Raw genomic sequence first — 19,673 nt, 5'->3', positions numbered from 1 at the left:
AAAAGTGGAGAGAGAGCAGCAAAGGTCAGCTTGACTCTGCACCTAAATTTGGCAGCTGGGTGCAGAGCTCGGTCTGTCAGACATCTGAAGAACTCATTTGTTTGTGGAGTTACCTGAGCTTTTGATTGACAGTGTTACCTGATGCGTTCCTTTGCTGTTCTGTGTTCACTTTCAATGCACAGCATGCTATTTTTACACTTTTCAACACAGATGCAATGTTCCCTGGTTTTATAATAAAAGGCTAGTGGAAGTTCTAAATAAAAAAAAAAAAAAAAAGAAAAATCTGCTTAACAGGACAAAAAAGGCATTATATGATATTTCTAACTTGTCTTCAGTTGAGAATTCACTATGAAAATTTCTGAAGTCTGAAATGTATCTAGTGGATCGTAGATGGTAAAGATTTTTAGCAATGTTTATATGTATCTTTTAAAGGTCAAGAAATGTCATAAGAAAAGACTGAAAGCACTTCATGTAAATCGCTCCTGGAACATATCCAAGTGGCTTTTATCTCCTGGCTTCGATTTTTTTTTTTTTTTTTTTTTTTTTTTTTTTTTTTTTAAGAGCTGTAGGCAGCAAAGCCACTTTTTCTCCACTTAAGAAAAACAGGAATGTGGGGAGAGGGAGAAACCAGGGGAGTGAAAAAGGAATTGGTGACACACATCAGTTTAATTTTACATGGAATGCGTATACCTTCATGCTAAAGAGATTCTGTTCATCTTTGGCTAGAGACTACAAGATGACACCAATCAGTTGACTAGCTTAAGGGTGTTATCAGGGTTGACCAAACCATGTTTTGGTGCCTCTGAGATTCATTGTAATATTGGGTAATTGAAAACAAAAGGCCTGGTGGTGTTTGAAACATTCATGCTTGAAATAAAATGCGTGAGGCTGACATATTCATATATGAAGTAGAGAGGAGGGGAAAAACAGAGGGAGCAGCAACAGATTAATTTATTAAGTGAAGTTAGTGGATTCAACACCCCACCCCCAGTTTCTTCTCTTTGACCCAAAGTTAATAGAAAATACTGTTTGTGTTTGGGCTTTTTCTTATGAACTGGTGTTCATTTACTTATAACATATCAGAGCCTTCTTAGTAGTAAAATTTGACAGATGACAAAGAAAATTCCATGTGAGGAAGCTCTTTGTGCAGAGTGCCTCCATCAGTGACCTGATGCTATCAGGATGGCCAGCCCCTGTCTGCACCAGCTAACATGCTGGCCCATGGTCATAGATCTGATCAGGTCCCCCAGTCTGGACAAGGGCCAGACTGCTCTCTCAGGTCCCAGTCCCCTCAGCATCTAAGCTCTTTGCTTCTCTGGCTCTGTGTGTTGCAGCGTGCCTGTCCCTAGCCTCTACACCAGCCTCCTTCCCTGGGTGTTAGGGTTGCCTTCTCCCCCCTCTGGCTCATGAAGTCTGAGCAACTCAAACTCACGCTTTCCCTTGACTCCAGCTATGGAAGCTACATAGGTGATAATTTGGGCATGTGCTAATCATGAGTAAACAGAAGATTTTCCTTAAGGTTTTCAGTATCTTGGCTAGTACCAGAAGTACATGTACAGGTTTAGACAAAATTAATAAATCCATGTACATTTTTTTGTTGGAATGATTCCTTATCTAGACGGCCCTTTTGGTATTTAACTGTGTTCACGCATTTATTTATTTTCTTGATTCTCCCAAGCATGTTGCCTGTCTTACACTGCCTGTTTCCAAGTGTCTGGTCCTCATCCAGCCACCAGAAGCAACACCTGGTTGGGCAGTTCTGCTGTGATACCAGTGTCCTTTCAGGAGCACTCTGAATGAAGATAATTAAAAAAACCCCAAAATTCATCATCTTTCTCTGAAACGGAATTGAGAATAATTTCTACAGGTCTTCAACTTCTCTTTTCACAGCAGAAAGTCTGAATCAAAAGGGCTGTATATGTATTTGGGGTGTGGTAGGCCTTGATTTTGAGACTTCAGAGATTTTTTTCTGAATAAAAAATGATCACTAAACTTGCAGCCAAACCAGAGCATTCAGTGGCACCCAGGGAATCTCAAGTGTAGAAAGTGAGCTACAAATTGGCTTCTAGACTATGGTTTTGTTTGCTGTCCTCAGATACTGGAGAGGAAGGCAGGGGGCAAAGGATATGGGCTCCTGGAAACTGATCATTAAGGTTATTGGATCCTGTAATGTATGAGGGAATGTCTATGCTTGTTACAAATCAGACTTTAGAAAAGTATGGGCCCCAGAAAACTCCTCTCATCTTGAAAGCATATGCAGGTATAACAAACTGGTTCTTCACATAGTTGTCTGGAATTTTCCATAAGAGAGAGAGAGCGTGGAAGAGGAGCAGATGGGGTTTCCTTTTCCACCCCTATCCCCATACCAATACTTCTGACTCTCTGTGCTGGTACTTCTGCTGGTAAAGAGTAATTTAGAGTTTATAAGAGGTCTTCAGTGCCCACCTTTGGAGAACTGGTGTGTAGTTGCAACTTCATTTAATAAATAAAAACAAAGCTTCACTAATTGGTGTGTGATCATGCAGTATTCATAGAAAGTGATATAACTCATATTTACAAATATGCAACTGTTTTCTGCTCTCCAGTTTGAAAAATTATTTTCAAGAGATTGCTTCTATTTATACCCCCAGAAGAACACTGTAGCAGTCAGCTGCTTGCTTCCCTTACCATTTGCAGTGATAGGGTGTTCAAATTATAACTTTGTAATTGTGATTCCTGCTTTGAGTGCTGAAAAATTGTAGCCTAATTAAATAATTGTGGCAGATGTTTATTTTTTTTAAATACATATTTGCAGCTGAGAGTTACAAAGAAACCCAGACGGTAAAGATAAAGGAAGAACCAATGGAAGTTGACATTCATGATTCGCAGGCCTCAGTGTCACCCAGCCAACCCAGCCAAAATGTTGGCTACAGCACTTTATTAGGGCGAGACATTAGTGAACACATACAGAAGGCACCAGAAGGTCGTGTGCTCCCAGAAAGAAATCTATTCAGCCAAGATATATCAGTGAAGATGGCATCTGAGCTGCTCTTCCAGTTATCAGGTAAAAGCAGTGGAAATAGTCGATAGTTGAATTTAAAGAACAAAAAGAGATTGTGTATAACCATTAAGGTGCTATGAAAGTGTGAGATTGCTAAGGCTGAAAAATAATAGGAGTTAGAACCCTTCTACCCTCACATTTGAAACGCAAAAACCTTGCCAAATGTCCCCCATAGTTAGCATATGCTTTAGAGCACTGTGACAGTCAGGTCAGGTTCACAATATTTGAACTGAATTGGAAAAGCCGGAGTTCAACTCCTGTATTTTTGCAAGTTAATTAAGTAATTTGTGACAACTGGTTGATCCAGGCCTTGGAGTATAGGGGAACCTATACATGGCAGTTACTGGCATAAGTGGCCAGCAGCTGCTGCATGAATTGCTCCTGGGGCTGCACTGTCCATTTCTCTTGACAAAGAAGGTGAACCTCAGCTATTACATAAAGGCAATGATATCAGCACTGTGTTTAATGAATGCTTGTATTACACACTTTGCATGGAGCACTAACACTGAAATATGAAGCTGAAAAAATTTGTTGGGTGTTAGTTTAAATAAAGTCATGCCCATTCTCTAATCATGCTGTAACCATTTACCCTAAATTACTCTGGATTATGCTGTTATCAGAAAGCATTAAAATAGTTCTACTGAATAAAACCTGATAGGGAAAATATGATCTATGCTAATCGCAAAAAAACATGTATGTTCCTCTGCAGAAAAGGTGAGCAAAGAGCACAACCACAATAAAGATAACACCATCAGAACTACAGCCAGGTAAGTACAGTCCATTGTTATCTGCAAAGCTGTAGTGTACATGGTATTGCTTCCTTTTGCCTTGTGAACTCAAATGTGTCTGTCTCCTGCAAATGTGACCTGATATTACAAGTGTAAGATATTTTCATGGGTAATGTAACCTATATCTGAAAAATTACATGTACAGATCTGATCACATAGAGTTCGTGGGACAAAAGGCCTTTGGGCCAAAATGACTGTTCTCCTCTGATCAAGTATTCACACATCATTTTAAGAATTATTTTTTTCTACAAAACCCAAAACTTAAAAGAAACTGCATAGTACATGCAGTGCTTGAGAGAAGAGCAGGCTGACAACTGGATTTTAAGCCATGGAGCAATGTAAGAAGAGGTGATTTTGATTCAGTCTTCTGTCAAGTTTGGATTTCTTTAGTAACATTTCAGTGTGGTATTTCTATCATCTCAACGCCTTCTAGAAATTAACTTTTAAAAGTCAGACTGTAAGACAAGGCAAAAAAACAATTGTTAAAGATTACAGTCACATTAATGCCATAAATGAAATTATCCAGGAATTAAAAACTTGATCCAATTATAGCATGTGCTGTTAAAGAACTGTGCGCTTTACAGGATTGTGGCTGGGAACAAGCGCACAAGTTGTTTATATAAACATGAGCAGCAAAGTGAGGTGTCCCTATGGGAAAATCCAAAGCTCATATGTAATAAGTGGTAGCTAGAATTGGCAAAAACTTAGGAGGCCATGGTGAGAAGTAGGCAGGAATTGGCAAGGGTACATCTATTTCCTACCTGAAAGTTCCCTAATCAGTGTGGATGGGTTGGAGATTGAGCACACTGAAGTGACAAAGAGCTCCTTCAATGATAGAGTGAGACCTTCTGTGCCCCTGCAGCCCCTTCTGTAGAAGTTCTCAACATGTTCCGTGCCTGCTAAGGTGACTTTGTCCAAACAAAAATTGAAAAGCATTTCAGTTGCAGAAGAAAAGATCTCTAAAATATGTTGTTCTTAAATTCCTAGGCCTATCCCATTCATTCATGGTAGTTGTAGTAAATAAATAATTTGTTTTTAATAAACTGGCCAGCTCAGTAAATGTACATTAGGGACTTTTTGATGTTACAAGTTGAAAGATAATGAAATTGAGCTTTTAACTTCTCACTACTATGAATGATTCCCATATTTGCTAATTTGGGAATTTGTGGGATATGCAGCCCGCTTATCCTTCCCATGACTACTTAAAAAGCATAAGCCTAAGAGATACATATGGAGATAAATGCACATATTGTCCAACTACTCATTAACCATCCAGTGTGCATTGCAGGGAGGGGGTGACAAATAGTCAGTTGAAAATAGATTTCAGTGTCTCGTGATGTTACCAGCAGGACTGGTGTGAGAATCCAGAGCTACTTTTGGATCTATCAAAGATAATTCAAACTGGAAAGGTTGAGGACAGTTCAAAGATAACTTCCCCTTCTTCTGGCTGCCAACTTTTAAGAGGGTAGCACAGTTGGCTGTTGTCAAACTTGCACTGACTTTTACTGAGAAGTCTTGATGATGGCTGCTACCCATCAGGGCATGAAATGCTGAATGCCTGATTCAGTTCTTCTGGGTGCTTTTCTTATCTTACCTATCTATCAACAGAAGAAGACATGAATGAGAAGAGCTGCTTAAGGGGAAGTGAGTCAGTCTACTAAATCCTGTGAGGTCAAACAGATTGACTTGAAAGACTGTGCCAAAAAACCCCACCCAAAATCAAACAAACAGCTGGAAGTCTTTACTGATAAGGGTACGATGCCTTCTGAAAAATAGAATGTGATGGAGCAGCCAGTGGAGGATAGAGGCACTCAGACCGCATTAAGAAAATGCGTGGTGTTGCAGTTTGGCTCACCAACCTACATCTGGAGTAATGACAGAAAGGCATTTGGATCACAGTTGTTATGTGAAGTTTGCTGCAGCTGCAGAGAGCCAAGGTGAGGTCAGCGTTGTCCACCTGTGAGTAGGTGGGGAGCAGAGAGATTAAGCTGTATCATTGGTGAAAGTCTTAAATCGGCAAAGCCCAGCAAGATGGGGTACACAAGCACTTTTTGCTGTCTTATTTGATATTAACATTTCTAATTGTCGCCTATCTGTTGCTATTCCTCCTGTGAGTATTCCTGGACTTTGCGAGCATGTACTTCCATATGACTTTGCTTAAGCAGCCGAAACTGGCAAGGATTCCTCACAGTTCAATGGCTGAGTGAGATGGTAGAGCCTGCCATCTGTGATATGAAGACAGAAAGTGGAGAAGCAAATGATCTGGAAGTGAGTACGCCAGCATAAGATGCCAAGATAAGTTTCTTTCATCTAGAGAACTCTGTAGCTGTAAAACTGGAGAAGTGCAGCCAGAAAAAAAAAATGCTAAAGCCTAATCTTCATCAGAAGGGACTTTGTGCAGTGATTGAGAACAATTTATGTAGCTTCTTACTATGAAGCAGGAGCTCCTCCCTCCATATTTGGCACTGGGAATTGGAGGACGTATCTGCCGAAATAAAAATAATGATAAGGCCAACACTGAAGAGACTCAGCTGCCGTTCTAGAGGAAGGCAGAAAAGAGGTATCCAAGGATGGTTCTGTAATTCACCAGAGGCTGATGGCAGGAAATCCTTGGGACACAACACGATGCAGTCTTCAACAGCAACCTGCTCATGATGGGCCTAGCCTGAAATAGATAAGCTCTGCATCATCCATTTTGCTTAGAAGCAGCAATGAGCAGTGTCCCAGTGACTGAATCTAAGGCATAAGCAGGCAGGCCAACATGGAAACCTGAGCGGATTACAAGATTTTGAAGAGTTACAACAGTAATAAAACTTTTTTTATTGGTGTTTTTCTTTCAAATCATTATTAAACCAGTGAGAGGAATGTTGCAATAAACGATGCCATGTTTTTGTACAGCGTCAGTCTGTTTTATATTAAGTCACCCCTGAGCAGGAGTGTGAGTCTTGAAAAAGTTAAGTTTTGCACATGTGGGCTGGAGCTGTTTTGCTTTATCCTGATCACTTGATTTCTGGAGTATTACGCATTGTTCAGCTATCTGCATACATTGAACTGTTCGGGTTTGGGGCAGCATCATGCCCTACCCTTCAGCACAACCTAATGTTGACTGGGTTTATGGTTATGTTCAAACATTTGTAGAAATACCAAAGTATCCTGTTCACTGTCACATATGGAACAACACAAAATAAATAATGGCCACAAACCTTAATGAGAAAGTAAATAACGTGATTTCCAAAAGTGTTACATGATCAAGTTAACTAATTATCAACAAGATTCCCAAAGGCAGAAGAGATCTGACTAAGAATACAAGTGACTCAGTGGAGAACATCTTGTTCACTCACTGCAGAAAAACTGTATGAGGGAAAACTTTTATGTGAGGGCTGTTGTTTAGATTGACACCTTGGGTATCTGGACTGGTAGGGTCAACTTGGTTGATGCTGCTGGCACATACTTTCTGGGTCTGGACTACCTGCTGTGCAATGCTTTGTAAGACCTCATACTATGTTCCTTATCCTGAAAAGGTTCTTGGACTTAATTACTGAATAAGAACAGGCTGCAGAAATGAGCTGGCCTCCAAACTCCTGCTATACACTAGCCTGTTAATGATTCTCAATATGCGAGAGTTCAGATTTAGTGTAATTCTCATTTTGCTTAGAAGAAACTGATAGTTTGCATGCAGATGGAATACACTGCCCTAGAAAACAGTTTTCCAAGAAAGCATGTCCTTTTCCATTTTTAATTTTTTGATGTACTACTTACTGATGTCTGTCTGTACTGTAGGCAAGGAATGCTTCTTTCTGTTATGATCTTTAATTGAGCAGAAAACAAAATACTTTAATAGTAATGCCAATTCACTATTGCAATTGACTTTTCACTGCCTGTTAATTAAAACGAAAGCATGCTTTGGTTTTTGGAGTCAAGTAGCGGATGATTTTTGCACTTAATACTCCTTGGGAAGTAACCATTCAGTTAACTTATATGAATTGCTTTAAAAATCAAACTCATGGATTTAATTTCATTCATGGAACACCATCTCAGAAGAGAACTATTCAGCATCTTAACCTAAAATTTGATAAGTTCTGTTTTAGAAATAATTACTATATACCTCAGATTATTAAATAATAATATTTTCCACCTTTCCTGATTGCTCTCTCCAGATATGACAGTTGAATACAGATTTTTGAAGCATGAATTTTAATGACCCATATTGTATTGTGATATAGCAAATCTGAGATGTTGAAATGTAGTTAAAAGCCTTTTGGGGCTTTCAGTTTTCACTCTGCGATGCAATTTTACCAAAGCATGCTGCTTCTCCACACCTTGCCTCACGGTCTGCATATCTTTCAGCATGAATTCTGTAAATGAAACAGGGCTTTTAACAAGATGGTATTTGTTATAATATTAAGATGGATGGGTCAAAAATCACATTTACTACTTCCATTAACTGCTATTTTGTTTACAAAAAGACATCTTATTTTTTCCTATAGCCCTTTCTTTTCTGAAGACACGTTTAGACAATCACCTTTCACTTCCAACTCAAAAGATCTCCTGCCTAATGAAACTACCCTTCATGGAAGGACATCTGCACCAGGTCAGATACCTTTTCCTTTCATTACTTCCAGTTAATATTTCTCTTTAAAGTTTTCTTACTATAAACTCCACCACCTGACCAATGCTCTTAAAATGTCAATTTGCTTTGTCACAATAAGTGCTTATTATTGAGAAGAAAAAAAAAAAATAGTTAAATGTTGCTGAAGCATTTGTGTTAATAGTCCTTAAGCTACTATTTCCGTGAATCTATAACAGATCTATCTCGGGAGTATTAACAGAGGTGGGGTTTTTGTGTGCGTGTGTCTCCCATATGTAAAGGAACTTTACTGGTGTCAGATTACTGTCTGCTGTTCTCCTGTTACTGGCCATTTCTGTCTCCATCTCTCAGAGTACAGAGTACGTGTATCAGAATAGCTGAGCTTGGCAATACAATTTTCCTGCCTTTAACAGTAATTTAGAAAACTTTTTGGAAGGATGGGGAGTTCCTAAAATGTACTGAAAGGCCTCGGTATCTGTGGGTACATTCCCACTGATCCTCTGAACTAGTTGACGGGCATTTTATATCCAGATGTAGTTTGGGTTATATGCTGCATTAAAATGGAAAACACAGCATGTAACAACACTATTCAAGGTGGCACTGAATACATGCAAAAACTTGATACGTGCCTTTACTGTCCTGTTGCAAAATAACTCGTTTGCTAGTTCACTGCTATCTGTTCTTAAATTAATAGCTCTTGGGTTCTACAGGTCAGTAATTACACAGCTAGCCGTAGGCGGGGTTATTCACCTTTTCATAGCAATCAATAAAGTTTTGGGCACGTTACTGCTAATTTTCAGCTATAGACTGTCATTTAATTTACAACTTAACAGACGCTTCATTTTTTTAATGCTTGAATAGTCATTTGACAGCTTGTGAAGTGGCAGATGAGGTTAAGAGCTAGATGTTGTCTAAGGGTAAATATGCATAGCAGGAAAAAGAAGAAAATTTGTAGCATAAAGACAAGGGTCTTCAGGCTAGCCTCAGCTGTACTTTTGCAAGGAAGTAGTGGATTTTGTAGCTCGGGGCTGGGAGAACCAGATCAGGTGTGGTGCTTTTAAGTATTAAAATGTAAACCAGGTTAGTGCTTCAATCCTGGCTTTTGACCTTGGCATTACATGGAATATTCATATACCCAGATGAAAGACAAGAACTCTTAAACTACTCAGGCAGTGCTCAATACCTCAGAGGACATGGCCTCTAGCAGCAATACTCTTACATCATACCAAGATGAATGTATAAGAATTTTAATTCTCTGTAAGGCGACTTCATTTTAAGTGAGGCCACTAAAATTGTGGATGGGTTTTCGTGACATGTTTAATCTTCTGCTTAAAAGATGTAAAGTATCTATTGGTTAGGACATCCTGGAGTGTTAGAATGGCTTCTGAGGAACTGGGATTTGTATGTTTATGCTGCCCCATATCCTGCCTTATGAAATATAGCTATTACCTTGATAGGTCCATACATATTGCCCCATGATTGTAAGACTCTGATATGTAATAGCAGCATGTATACTAAAAATCAGAAATGCCAGTTTCTTTTTTATTTTTGGAACAACCCTATCATTCCAAATATGTTGATTTTTCTCGGCTTCATAATAAATTCTTGGACCTGAAGTGTAACTTCACAGTAGCACCAGGAATGCGATTTAAATTTTTAATCAATTTCAAATGTGATATCCATGTAAAAGTACAGCAGAATACCCACAGGTAGATTTCCTACTAGTTGCAGCCTTGCAAGAAGAAATAGTCTATGTAGTGCTACGGATAGCTCAGAAGAAACTTTATCCCTGCAGAGAGTAGCATAAAGGAACAGTAACAGACCATTGTAAAGGTCAACAGGATGTAACAGCAAATGCTGTGGAAATGTGTATGTGGTGTCCCATGGATAAATGGTATGTATGCCTTCACTTGAGATTTGTTTTGTGTTACTTCATCCCTGAAACAGGACAGTTAGAAGTAGAAAAGAACAGCATAAGAAAATGACAGAAAATTCCCAGTCATCTTCAAGTCATCAACTAAAATCCAAGAGGATTAACTGCTAATGGCCAAGAGTGTTCATTAAGCAGTGCCTGTATCCAAAAATGTGACTCTCTGCCACTGTTGCCACAGTTAGCAGAAGCTGATGAAGAAGCGTGGGGTCTGAGCTGCTTGCTGCTCTGTGCTGGCTCTCTGCAACCAGGCCTGACTCAGGCAGGCAGAGTGGCATGAGGAATCCTTCACTGCTGTTTGGTCTGGGTGGCCTTGGTGGAGCCCCATGTACCTAGTGCTTCTTTCCAAGAGAGCACCAATATGGGCGGTTGTATCCCTAGACTCCTGCCAACTTTCTGTCTGCAGACTTCTTGGCACCCTAGCTGCAGAGGAATTGGGAAAAGTGACAGGAACATTGGAGAGTAAGATATCTCATATGTCAAATTCAATTCTTTTCTATAATAGGTAACAACATTATGTAATCTCATTCATTACCAAGATCCATCTTAAACCTGTCGTCCTTATTATTTGTATGAGGACACTGTTTCAGAAGCTCACCCCTTTGAAGGGCTGGGACCACTCTCTTTTCAGCCTCAATTAATTCACAGCAAGTTCTACTTTTGTTCTTTCACCAATGCTGTCCTTCAACTTTGATAATTCTCCCTCGTGATGTTCACCATCTGATGTGCCATCTTACATCCCCCTAATCCTGTCTTCATTTTGGAAAAGCAAGCCAGCCAACATCTTTTCGTCTCTTTTAGTATGATAGGGTTTCCATTTTGTCACCGACATCATAGCCTTTTTCTGCCTTTGTTAGGGAAATTAATTTCTGCAAATATGAGTAGTCAGAATGATATATGCTATTTTACAGGAGGCCTTACCAATGACTTTTTCAGTGGCATGCATTCTTATATATATATATATATTGGAAATGCCTCTCCTGATTAATCACAGTCTTTGTAACTAAAATATGCTGATGACTGTCAGTTCATTTGCTGATCAAATAGTAACATGTTTTTCTTTTCCTTTACAATTTCAGCTGATGATTTCAGCATGCAACAGAAATTCTTGTTCCTACTTTCTAGGCTTATGACCCTGTAATTTGAATTGTTTCACTTGTTGCTCTAGCTCTCAAGATCATTTCTTTAGTACTCTGAAATTTCTGCATATTGATGATATTGCTTTCATTAATGCAATGCTGGGGGTTTTTGTGTTGAAGGCTATTAAAGAAGATTTTTAGGTGTGGTTGGTCCAAAGTTCAGTCCTTGAGACTTGAGCTTAGTGGCCTCCTCAGTGCCAATCACTTCTCTTCTCTTTGTGGTTAGTTCATAAGAAAATTGCAAGATCAGGTTTTTAAGAGGAAGAGCACTCTTTGTAGGGCATTGAGTATATAAGATCCCCAAGAAGTATGAAATAATTAGGAAAGATGTATTAAAAGATGTGTGAGAGCAATGCACTGATCAGGGCATTTGCTGGAGAAAAAAAAAAACCTAAATAAATAATGACATAGCGATGGATTTGGCCTGCAATAAAGGTGAAGTAATCCTGATTAGCAGCAGTATCACAGGCAGAAGTGATTCGCATGCAGCAGCTTTTAAGTCCTGGTACCCAAGGAAACGACAATGAAATCTCCAACAGCTGTCTGAAGGGGACTCAACAGCCCGGCAGAAGTCATGGTAATTCCCTGATAATCTGTCGTGAATTCTTAATATTCTGAGAAGGGAAGAAAATAGTTTGCTATAGTACCTGGTTCAAAAGTATTGGATAGATTTGGGGAACTACTTCCCTTCCTTTTTAGGGTATATTGTACATTAATAACCATACAGAGTTAGTTGTAGTTACATTATGCTTTTTTGTGTTACTGTTACTGTCCTAATAAGCTCATTTTTACTCAAAAATGGAAACAAAATGAAATAATAATGATGTCCACATCAATCAAACACATGTAGCTCAAAAATTACCAGAGTTTCAAAGTCATATCTAATACAAAGTCATATCCAAAACAATTCAATAATTTCAGCTTTCCCCTGTAACAATACCAAAATGACCTTTTTTGGCCTAGCAAAAGGTAGGGAGAAAAAATTAAAATTTTCATTTCAAACAGCTGCTTTAAAAGGACATTTTAATCTTCTGTTTTATAAGGCTTTTCTTTTGACAGAACAGACTTTAGTTTTATGTCAGACTATATAGTTCAGCCCAGATTGCTAGATAAATTAAGAACTTGATCTTACGCTGGTGTTCTTGACCCTTAGCCAATCTTTAATGTGTTTTAATAGTTTTCCACTATCTCCCTGACTCATTCTGTAAATCAAACCTGCCTTCATGAAATCCAGATGAGTGATATTCCCTATTCCTCTTCTGGTCAGTTCATTAATATTGGCTAAGACTCCAGCTATGTTTTTTGGGAGTATTTTTTCTCCATGTAAATCTGTGTGTAGTATAATAATATTTCATTATTTTCTCTCCTGTTGACCAAGGACCTGGTGTTCTCTTTCATTTACATAGACAGTGCCAAATATTGAAACAATCTTATCTGTAGAGCATTAAATTTAAAAAAAAAATAAATCCATCATTTCGTGAAAATTTTTTACTTCTTGCAAAACTGTAATTTTTATTGTGGTAAGTGAATTTCATATGGCTAAAATAGACTTTTGGAACTGGAGGATGTAGGTTTTGGGAAGCTGTAGTCTGTGAATAGCCCTGGCTTTTTTAATTTTGTCCATTGGTGCCAGAGCTAAATTTACCAGTGTTATTTATTTCAATGAAATAAAGCCAATAAAGCTTCTGTCCTCAGGTAGCTTTTTGAAAATGCATCAGAGCTTCTTCTGGCACTGTGTCTCCATGCTCTTTACTGACCTGTAAGATGACAGATAGGCCATGCCTCCTCTTCAGAAATGTCCAGAAGCCAATATTGAATCAGTAGCATGATACTTAGTTCATTAGAAAATTGGAAACATAGTGCAAAAATTTTGGATTTTGGTACTGTCAGTTGTATTTTTATTGATGATGTAATTAGTGACATTATCCCATATTTATGTTTATTGAACTAAAGTAATATGCGTAAGAAAGGTTCCTGTATGTTTGGAATTACAGGACTGTTCCGGAGATGTACACGTTTCTCCTGTTATTGCTCACACCCTCCTTCTTTTCTCTAAACCAGTAATTTCACTGTAACTTTAATATATTTGAAGGGGAAAATCTGCCTGCTCCCTGGGCCTCATCTTTGCACATTCTCCAATACAACAGTACTAACATTTTAGTATGGCCACATTGTAAGACAGATCAGGGGAAGTAGTGAACTAATCTCCTTTTTTTCCTAATTTGGGGGAAATTTTGGGGAGAATTTCCTGATTTGTGGGAACGTTGGGATGTGATCAGGGTGAAGTCAAGGCCATATCTTTTGGCCATGTAAAATTTCAGCATTTGTGTGAGATTGACATGGCTGTGACCACACTTAATCTTGCTGACTTTCTTCTGCGACTGTAGTTGAAAAATACTTCCTGGGGGTTTAGAGTTTTAACCTGAATGTGATAAATAATCAAGCTGTTCATGTTGCACAGGTACCACATTCTTTAGTATGAAGTATTTTGCATGTGTATTCCTTCCTAATCCCTTTTTAAAAACACTTTAAGGTATACTTCTTGATGTTGTAATTTTGTGTGGCTTAAAGCATCTAGAAAGTAGATAGCAAGAGCTCTTTTGGTTCAACCTGCAGGCGTGCTCGCTCATATCAACTATTTTCTGGCAGTATTTGTGCTTGATTCTGGTCTTCTGTGCTCTGCAGCAGACTAAACTTCTGCAGCCATCTACGGCAACCAGCTCTGAATTTTGGGTCACCACTAGGTTTGTTAAGAAAGTCAGTACTTTAGTAAATTGAATATGAGGTTAGAGTGAATCCGATTATAGTTTCTACTTCTTCACAAGTTGCCAGTGACAGTTTTCCTTCTTGTCTCTTTTAGCCTGCTGCCAGACTTCCTACTTTTAACTCAACTCATTGTCCCTGAGACCACTGTAAGTGTGCTACAGAAATGAAGGGACAGCTTGAGGGTTTGATTTCTGTGGAGGGGACTGTTGGCACTTCTGTCACCCTGGAAAATGTCCTTTGGCCTTAGGGGACTGTGAAATGCATAAGCCCTGAGGATTTTTGCTGAAGTGATCAGTGATGAAATGTTGGCATTTAAATTGCCCTTGTGCAGCTTCCCAACTATGTACCCATGGAGTTAATTAGAACAATTTTACTTTCATTCTTCACACAAAAAGAATGTCTTTGGGGTACGCGTTGACTGGTGTACACTCCCCGTCTTTGCCCGCTCTGGAAGGTTAGGGACTGTCAGCCATCGCGGTTGCTCTCTGAAGTCTGATAGCAAGAGACAGATAGCTGACAAGTTGTGGAAAGTGATTCTAGGAAGGTGAGATAGTTGGACTGCTATAGAAGTGGGCTGTGCTTGGCATAGCTCTCCAAAGCAAGACAGATTTTGCAGAATTTGTTCAACATAATTCAGTGCTAAACTGTGTGACAGTGTTTCTGGCTATAGCATGTTTTTTATCTCTCGCATCCTGTCTTCAGATTCCGATGATCGTCTGCCTGGGTGCAGCCTTCTTTCGCTATGCACCTAGCTGCCTTGACAACCATTTTGCACTACAGTCATCGAGTAAAGGGTTCCAAATTTCTGGTTCATTTAATGGGATTGTAACCAACACGGCTGCAACTGATTACAGCATTACATTTCCCTTGCAGCTTTTTCTGGGTCTGCTGCCAAGCAGGCTTGCATCTCGTGCATGTGTGTTGCAGTCTGTGATACGGTAATAGTGACTATGTCCTGAGCAGCCACATAGCAGCAGTCTTCATAACTAACAAAGTCCCTTTCAGAACTGAAAATGTTATTATGCAGAACAGACTATTTCAAATGAGCAAATCACCTCTTGCTCAAACATGCACAGTGCGTTCTTTGGTTAAAATAGGACAAGTGAAGTCTGCAGCATGTGCACAGTTGCACAGGTTTTCATTTTTCTCAACAATCGGTATTTATTGGCCATTCCCGCAGCAACTAAGGGGAATGTGATCAGATCCTTCTGAGGAACACATGAAACTCCTGGCAAACTGGCCAGTCCCTCTCTCAATACAACGCATGCTAAATAGCAGGACTCTGCATGAATTGTTGTGGGCATACAGAGTTCACTTCTTTTCTTTGTGAAGTCATTGCCCTGATTATTTTGCCAATTATTTACTGGATATTCAAGCTGAAAGGCGTTAATTAAAGTAGACAAACAGAAAGATACACATTCGTGTCCATGTCTAATGACTGTCTTGAAAGAACTTGACACGTATCTGAAAATTTGTGATCCTTTTTTTATTATGGGCTGCTTTTATACAGGATATTTTTTTCCCCTTTAATACTGTGCAGTCTTCTCATGCAGACAAAAATATTTATTTTTATTTCATTTCCCTTTTATGTTTGTTCCTCCTAAAGCAGGATCAACCTCATGAAAAAGGGCAGAAGAACAAAGTAATTTCACTCAGAACAAAAACCAGAAGTGGTTTCATTCAGAATGAACCCAAACTAGACCCCATTCATTAAACTCAGTAAACCACAAGCCGTTAAGAAATATCACCAACATCAAATGGCCAAAGGTAACTGTTTCATCCCACATGGAAAAATAAAACTTAGCAATTGGGTTTTTTACCCTTTCAAATAGGGGAGGTTTTGCCATCTCTTACAATTTTTTTATATGTTTTCTGAGCCTCTAATAGTTATTCAATAGCAAGCAATTTTTTAAAAAGTAAAACAATTGCTGCTATCAATATTTTTAAATAAATATGTAACACAAGTGGTGGTCAAATTTGAGAACAGCTTCCTGAGCAGCTGCGCTCATCCAACCTACAGAATGAAAAATGTGGGATTTTGCCTACCTTGTCTTCTGCTGGCAAGTGAATTCAGGACAACACAAGGCTGTCCGGCAAGTTTTTGGGACCTATGTTTTGATGCAGGTGACAGAAGGCAACTTGGTGAAGAATGACCATGAAGTGATAGATTGTGGTTTTTGGGAAAGGAAAAAGGGAAAACAGCAAAGTAACATCAGTTGGCTTCAGGAAGGACAACTGTAACCAGCTTGGAGATTTGTATGGAAAGAAGCCTAACAATAGGTGTTGCCAGGCCCTTAAAGAAGCTTGACCTCTTGAGCTGAGTGAGGCTTTTGGTGCTGCCTTCCACAACATACTCATAGTAAGCAGGGAAACCGAGAGTAGGTACAACTATAATGAAGTGGTTAAATGTAGCTGTCAAACCCCAGGGACCACGTGCAGTTCTGCAAGGGTCTGTGCTTGCTCTGGTATTAATTTATTAATGTCATGGATGATGGAAGAGAAAGTGTGTTTATTAACTGTCCTGGTGACACTGTGCTTGGAGGTGCACTTCAGAGGACAGAATTTGAGTTCAGCCTTATCTTGAGGAATTGAAGAAGCAGTCTGGAAAAGAACAGCAAATTCTGTGTCTGGGGGAATGATGAGTGCCACAAAGAAAGGGGAGGGATGAATGCCCAGGCAGTGCAACTTAAGGGAGGGATCTGGATTAGTCTTGGTCAGACACTGTGTGTAGAGCTGACATTGTATGCATTGCAGAAAGGGCAAACATCGGGCTGTTGGGAATGTTGTCTGTAAGGCACATGTGGTAATTCTGCTCTACAGCTGGAGCCCTGAATTCAGTTTTGGGCTCTGTAATCCAAGAACTATGTGGAGGACAGCGGTGGTCAGAGGTTTAGAAAGCATGAGCTGTGCGTAAAGGTTGAAGAATTTGTGTTTATTTAGTCTGGAGAAGAGAGGACTCATGATAATGGTGTCCAAATATGTAAAATGACAGCTTTGAGAGAAAAAGAACAAACTTTGCTTATATTCATGTGAGCAGAATAAGGAATAACAAACTTAAATGACAGCAGAGGAGATTTAAGTTAAACACCAGGTAAAACTTCCCAGCACTGGGCTGGTTTTACACTGGCACAACTGTCACAGAAGGCTGTGGAACCTCCGTCACAGGAAGGTTTTTAAAAAAATAAGTCAGACAAGCACCTGTCGGGACTGATGGGCATGGTTGGTGTGTGGCCTGTGTGTCCCCGGGTGAGGGAGAGACAAGATGGCCTCCTGAGGTCCCTTCTGGCTCGCATTCTGTGAGATAAATTCAGTAGTAAAGCTATAATGGCACTTAAATAACCTCTTGCAAGAGACTTGATAGATGAGGCTTTTGGTTTATAAATACTCAGCATGCTGTGTTTTAGACTCTGCATCTTATTCAAACCCATCTCTAGTTTGATATCCTCTTTTGTCTTTCTTAATATCAGAATCTTTTGTAAAAGTGAACATCAGCATTGAGTCAGACTGTTTCCTGAATATGAAACTTTTCCAAATACAAGCTCAACATGAAATAGAAAAACAGGTTTTAAAGTGACTTTTCTCACTCTGCAAAAGGAATTGGAACACATCATTCCTGACATTTCTTTTTAGAGTTACCTTGGGACTCTCCAGTCCTCACCTGTCTTATCTTGTACAAGGCCGTCTTCTATAATATTTGTCTGCCTAAGAATAAATTAAATACAAAATTTATCAGGCTATTTGGACAACTCTATGTGTGCATGTATATATATATATATATAAGGCCATTGTTTAGAAATAATCTAAGCAAAGCTGAGAAGTTGTTTTTCTTCTACAGCACGATTTCAATCAGGGCACAAATTTGCTCTACTGGTTGCTGGGTGTTTTAGTTGAGTTTGGGGCAACCGTGGTGCTGACTAGCGAATGCCCTGTAAATGCCACCTGAGTGGAAGGCAGGTGGGAGAGAGTGCAGAAGGAAGGAGAGGATGGTTTGCAGGTAGATGCACGGGCTTATGGTAAGAGAGAGAGCAAGGAGAGAGGTAAATCTCTTAAAAGAATGAATTGCGTGCTTCAAGGAAATGGCAGATTCACTGCTTATCACTTGGGGAATCTGCAATAAAAGCAGTAAGAACGTTTTCTTTTACAGCAGCAACCAGGTACTATGAAGGGTGGTGCCTTTCCCTGGCAGCTTGTTGAAACATGGGAAGGTGGATCTGGCCGAATATTCACACTTTCGTCTACTTTGGACTCCTTTGCATTAATTCAGTCAGCTCAGGAAGACGGACTCCATCTGCATTTGGGGCTTTATTCTGCATTCCCCCACTGAGGTTTCTGGTCACCAGCTTATGGTTTCTCAAGTTCAGCAGCTTTTGTCTCCCTGAAAAGGATGCAGAAGGCTGAAAAGAAAAATGGTCTAAAGGCAAATTTGTCTTTATTTGTATCTGAATTCTGGATGGGGAGTACCAGTGTTAGCCTCTGCAAAGTGCCCTAAATGTTTTATTACCTTCTCTCTATGAAAGAAAAGCCCCTATTTCAGGTGGACTTGCAAGTAGAAATGGGCACAGTGACAAAAACAAAAGAAAAAAAGGAAAATCTGTACATACAACTTAATGTCCCTAAATGTGCGCCAGTATCTCTGGTGATTTTTAAAAGGGTTTCTTAGGAAGTGTGTCTTAAAGCAGAATTGTAGGAAAGAAATTAGAAGTGTAGAAACCTATTGGCATTATGGAAATTAATTAATTGTGGTTTAAAAATAACAATAGGAGCAAATTATACTTTCATAAGTTCATATGAACTCAGTGTTGTAGCACCCAAAATAAATGTTACAAGCAGGGTAAATGGTTGAGCTAAATGTGAGGGCCACCTGCTTGGGAGTGAATTCTAGAGAGCTTATGTAAATTCATTATGGCACATCTTACAGTTACCATGAAGATATTTTCAGGAGGATATTCTAGCATTACACTAAAATAAAATATATTGTGCAAAGACAACAGAGAACACATTATCAGTTTTTTCTCTGGCAATACATGCAGAATTTAACTTTTATTTACAATAGCTATTATTTCTGAACAAGCAAAAAAAGTAAAGTTATGATGAAGGAGCTACTGAAAGGACTGATTGTTCTCTTGGCCAATAATGATCGGGTAAGCTTTTAAAAACACTTGGGGGGGGGAGCAGATTTGTTGGTGCTTCCTATCCCTTTCTTGCAGCTTCTTCAGTGAAAAAAATTAACGGTTTTCCATCTGGACTGTATTGCATTACTTGTTCTATAGTCGTAAAACCAAACTGACCTCTTTGCTGTGCTAACTGTGAATGATTGAAGAACTCCTGGAGCCCGTGCTGCAAGCTACAGGGGCTCTTCCATGATGACTACTTTTTGGACAGTAAATTCACAGCTCAGGGCTTTGCTTTGCATACAGCAGGA

At 39.3% G+C, this 19,673-nt stretch overlaps 1 protein-coding gene across 1 annotated transcript in view; it reads left to right on the top strand.

Annotated features, from left to right (window-relative positions):
* The window catches only part of ZNF827 (zinc finger protein 827), a 79,376-nt gene that overhangs the window by 42,165 nt on the left and 17,538 nt on the right, over positions 1-19,673 (top strand). Inside the window, exons 6-8 of the mRNA XM_035899193.1 lie at positions 2,795-3,043; positions 3,750-3,807; positions 8,316-8,419. Of these exons, the coding sequence (XP_035755086.1) occupies positions 2,795-3,043; positions 3,750-3,807; positions 8,316-8,419 (411 nt within the window). The remainder of the gene's footprint in view (positions 1-2,794; positions 3,044-3,749; positions 3,808-8,315; positions 8,420-19,673) is intronic.

The sequence above is a fragment of the Egretta garzetta genome, unplaced genomic scaffold, assembly GCF_000687185.1.
Source record: "Egretta garzetta isolate BGI_Z169 unplaced genomic scaffold, ASM68718v1 scaffold258, whole genome shotgun sequence".
Lineage (NCBI taxonomy): Eukaryota > Metazoa > Chordata > Aves > Pelecaniformes > Ardeidae > Egretta > Egretta garzetta.
Note: the sequence above shows the minus strand (reverse complement) of the source record. Positions and strands in the feature narration are given on the sequence as shown.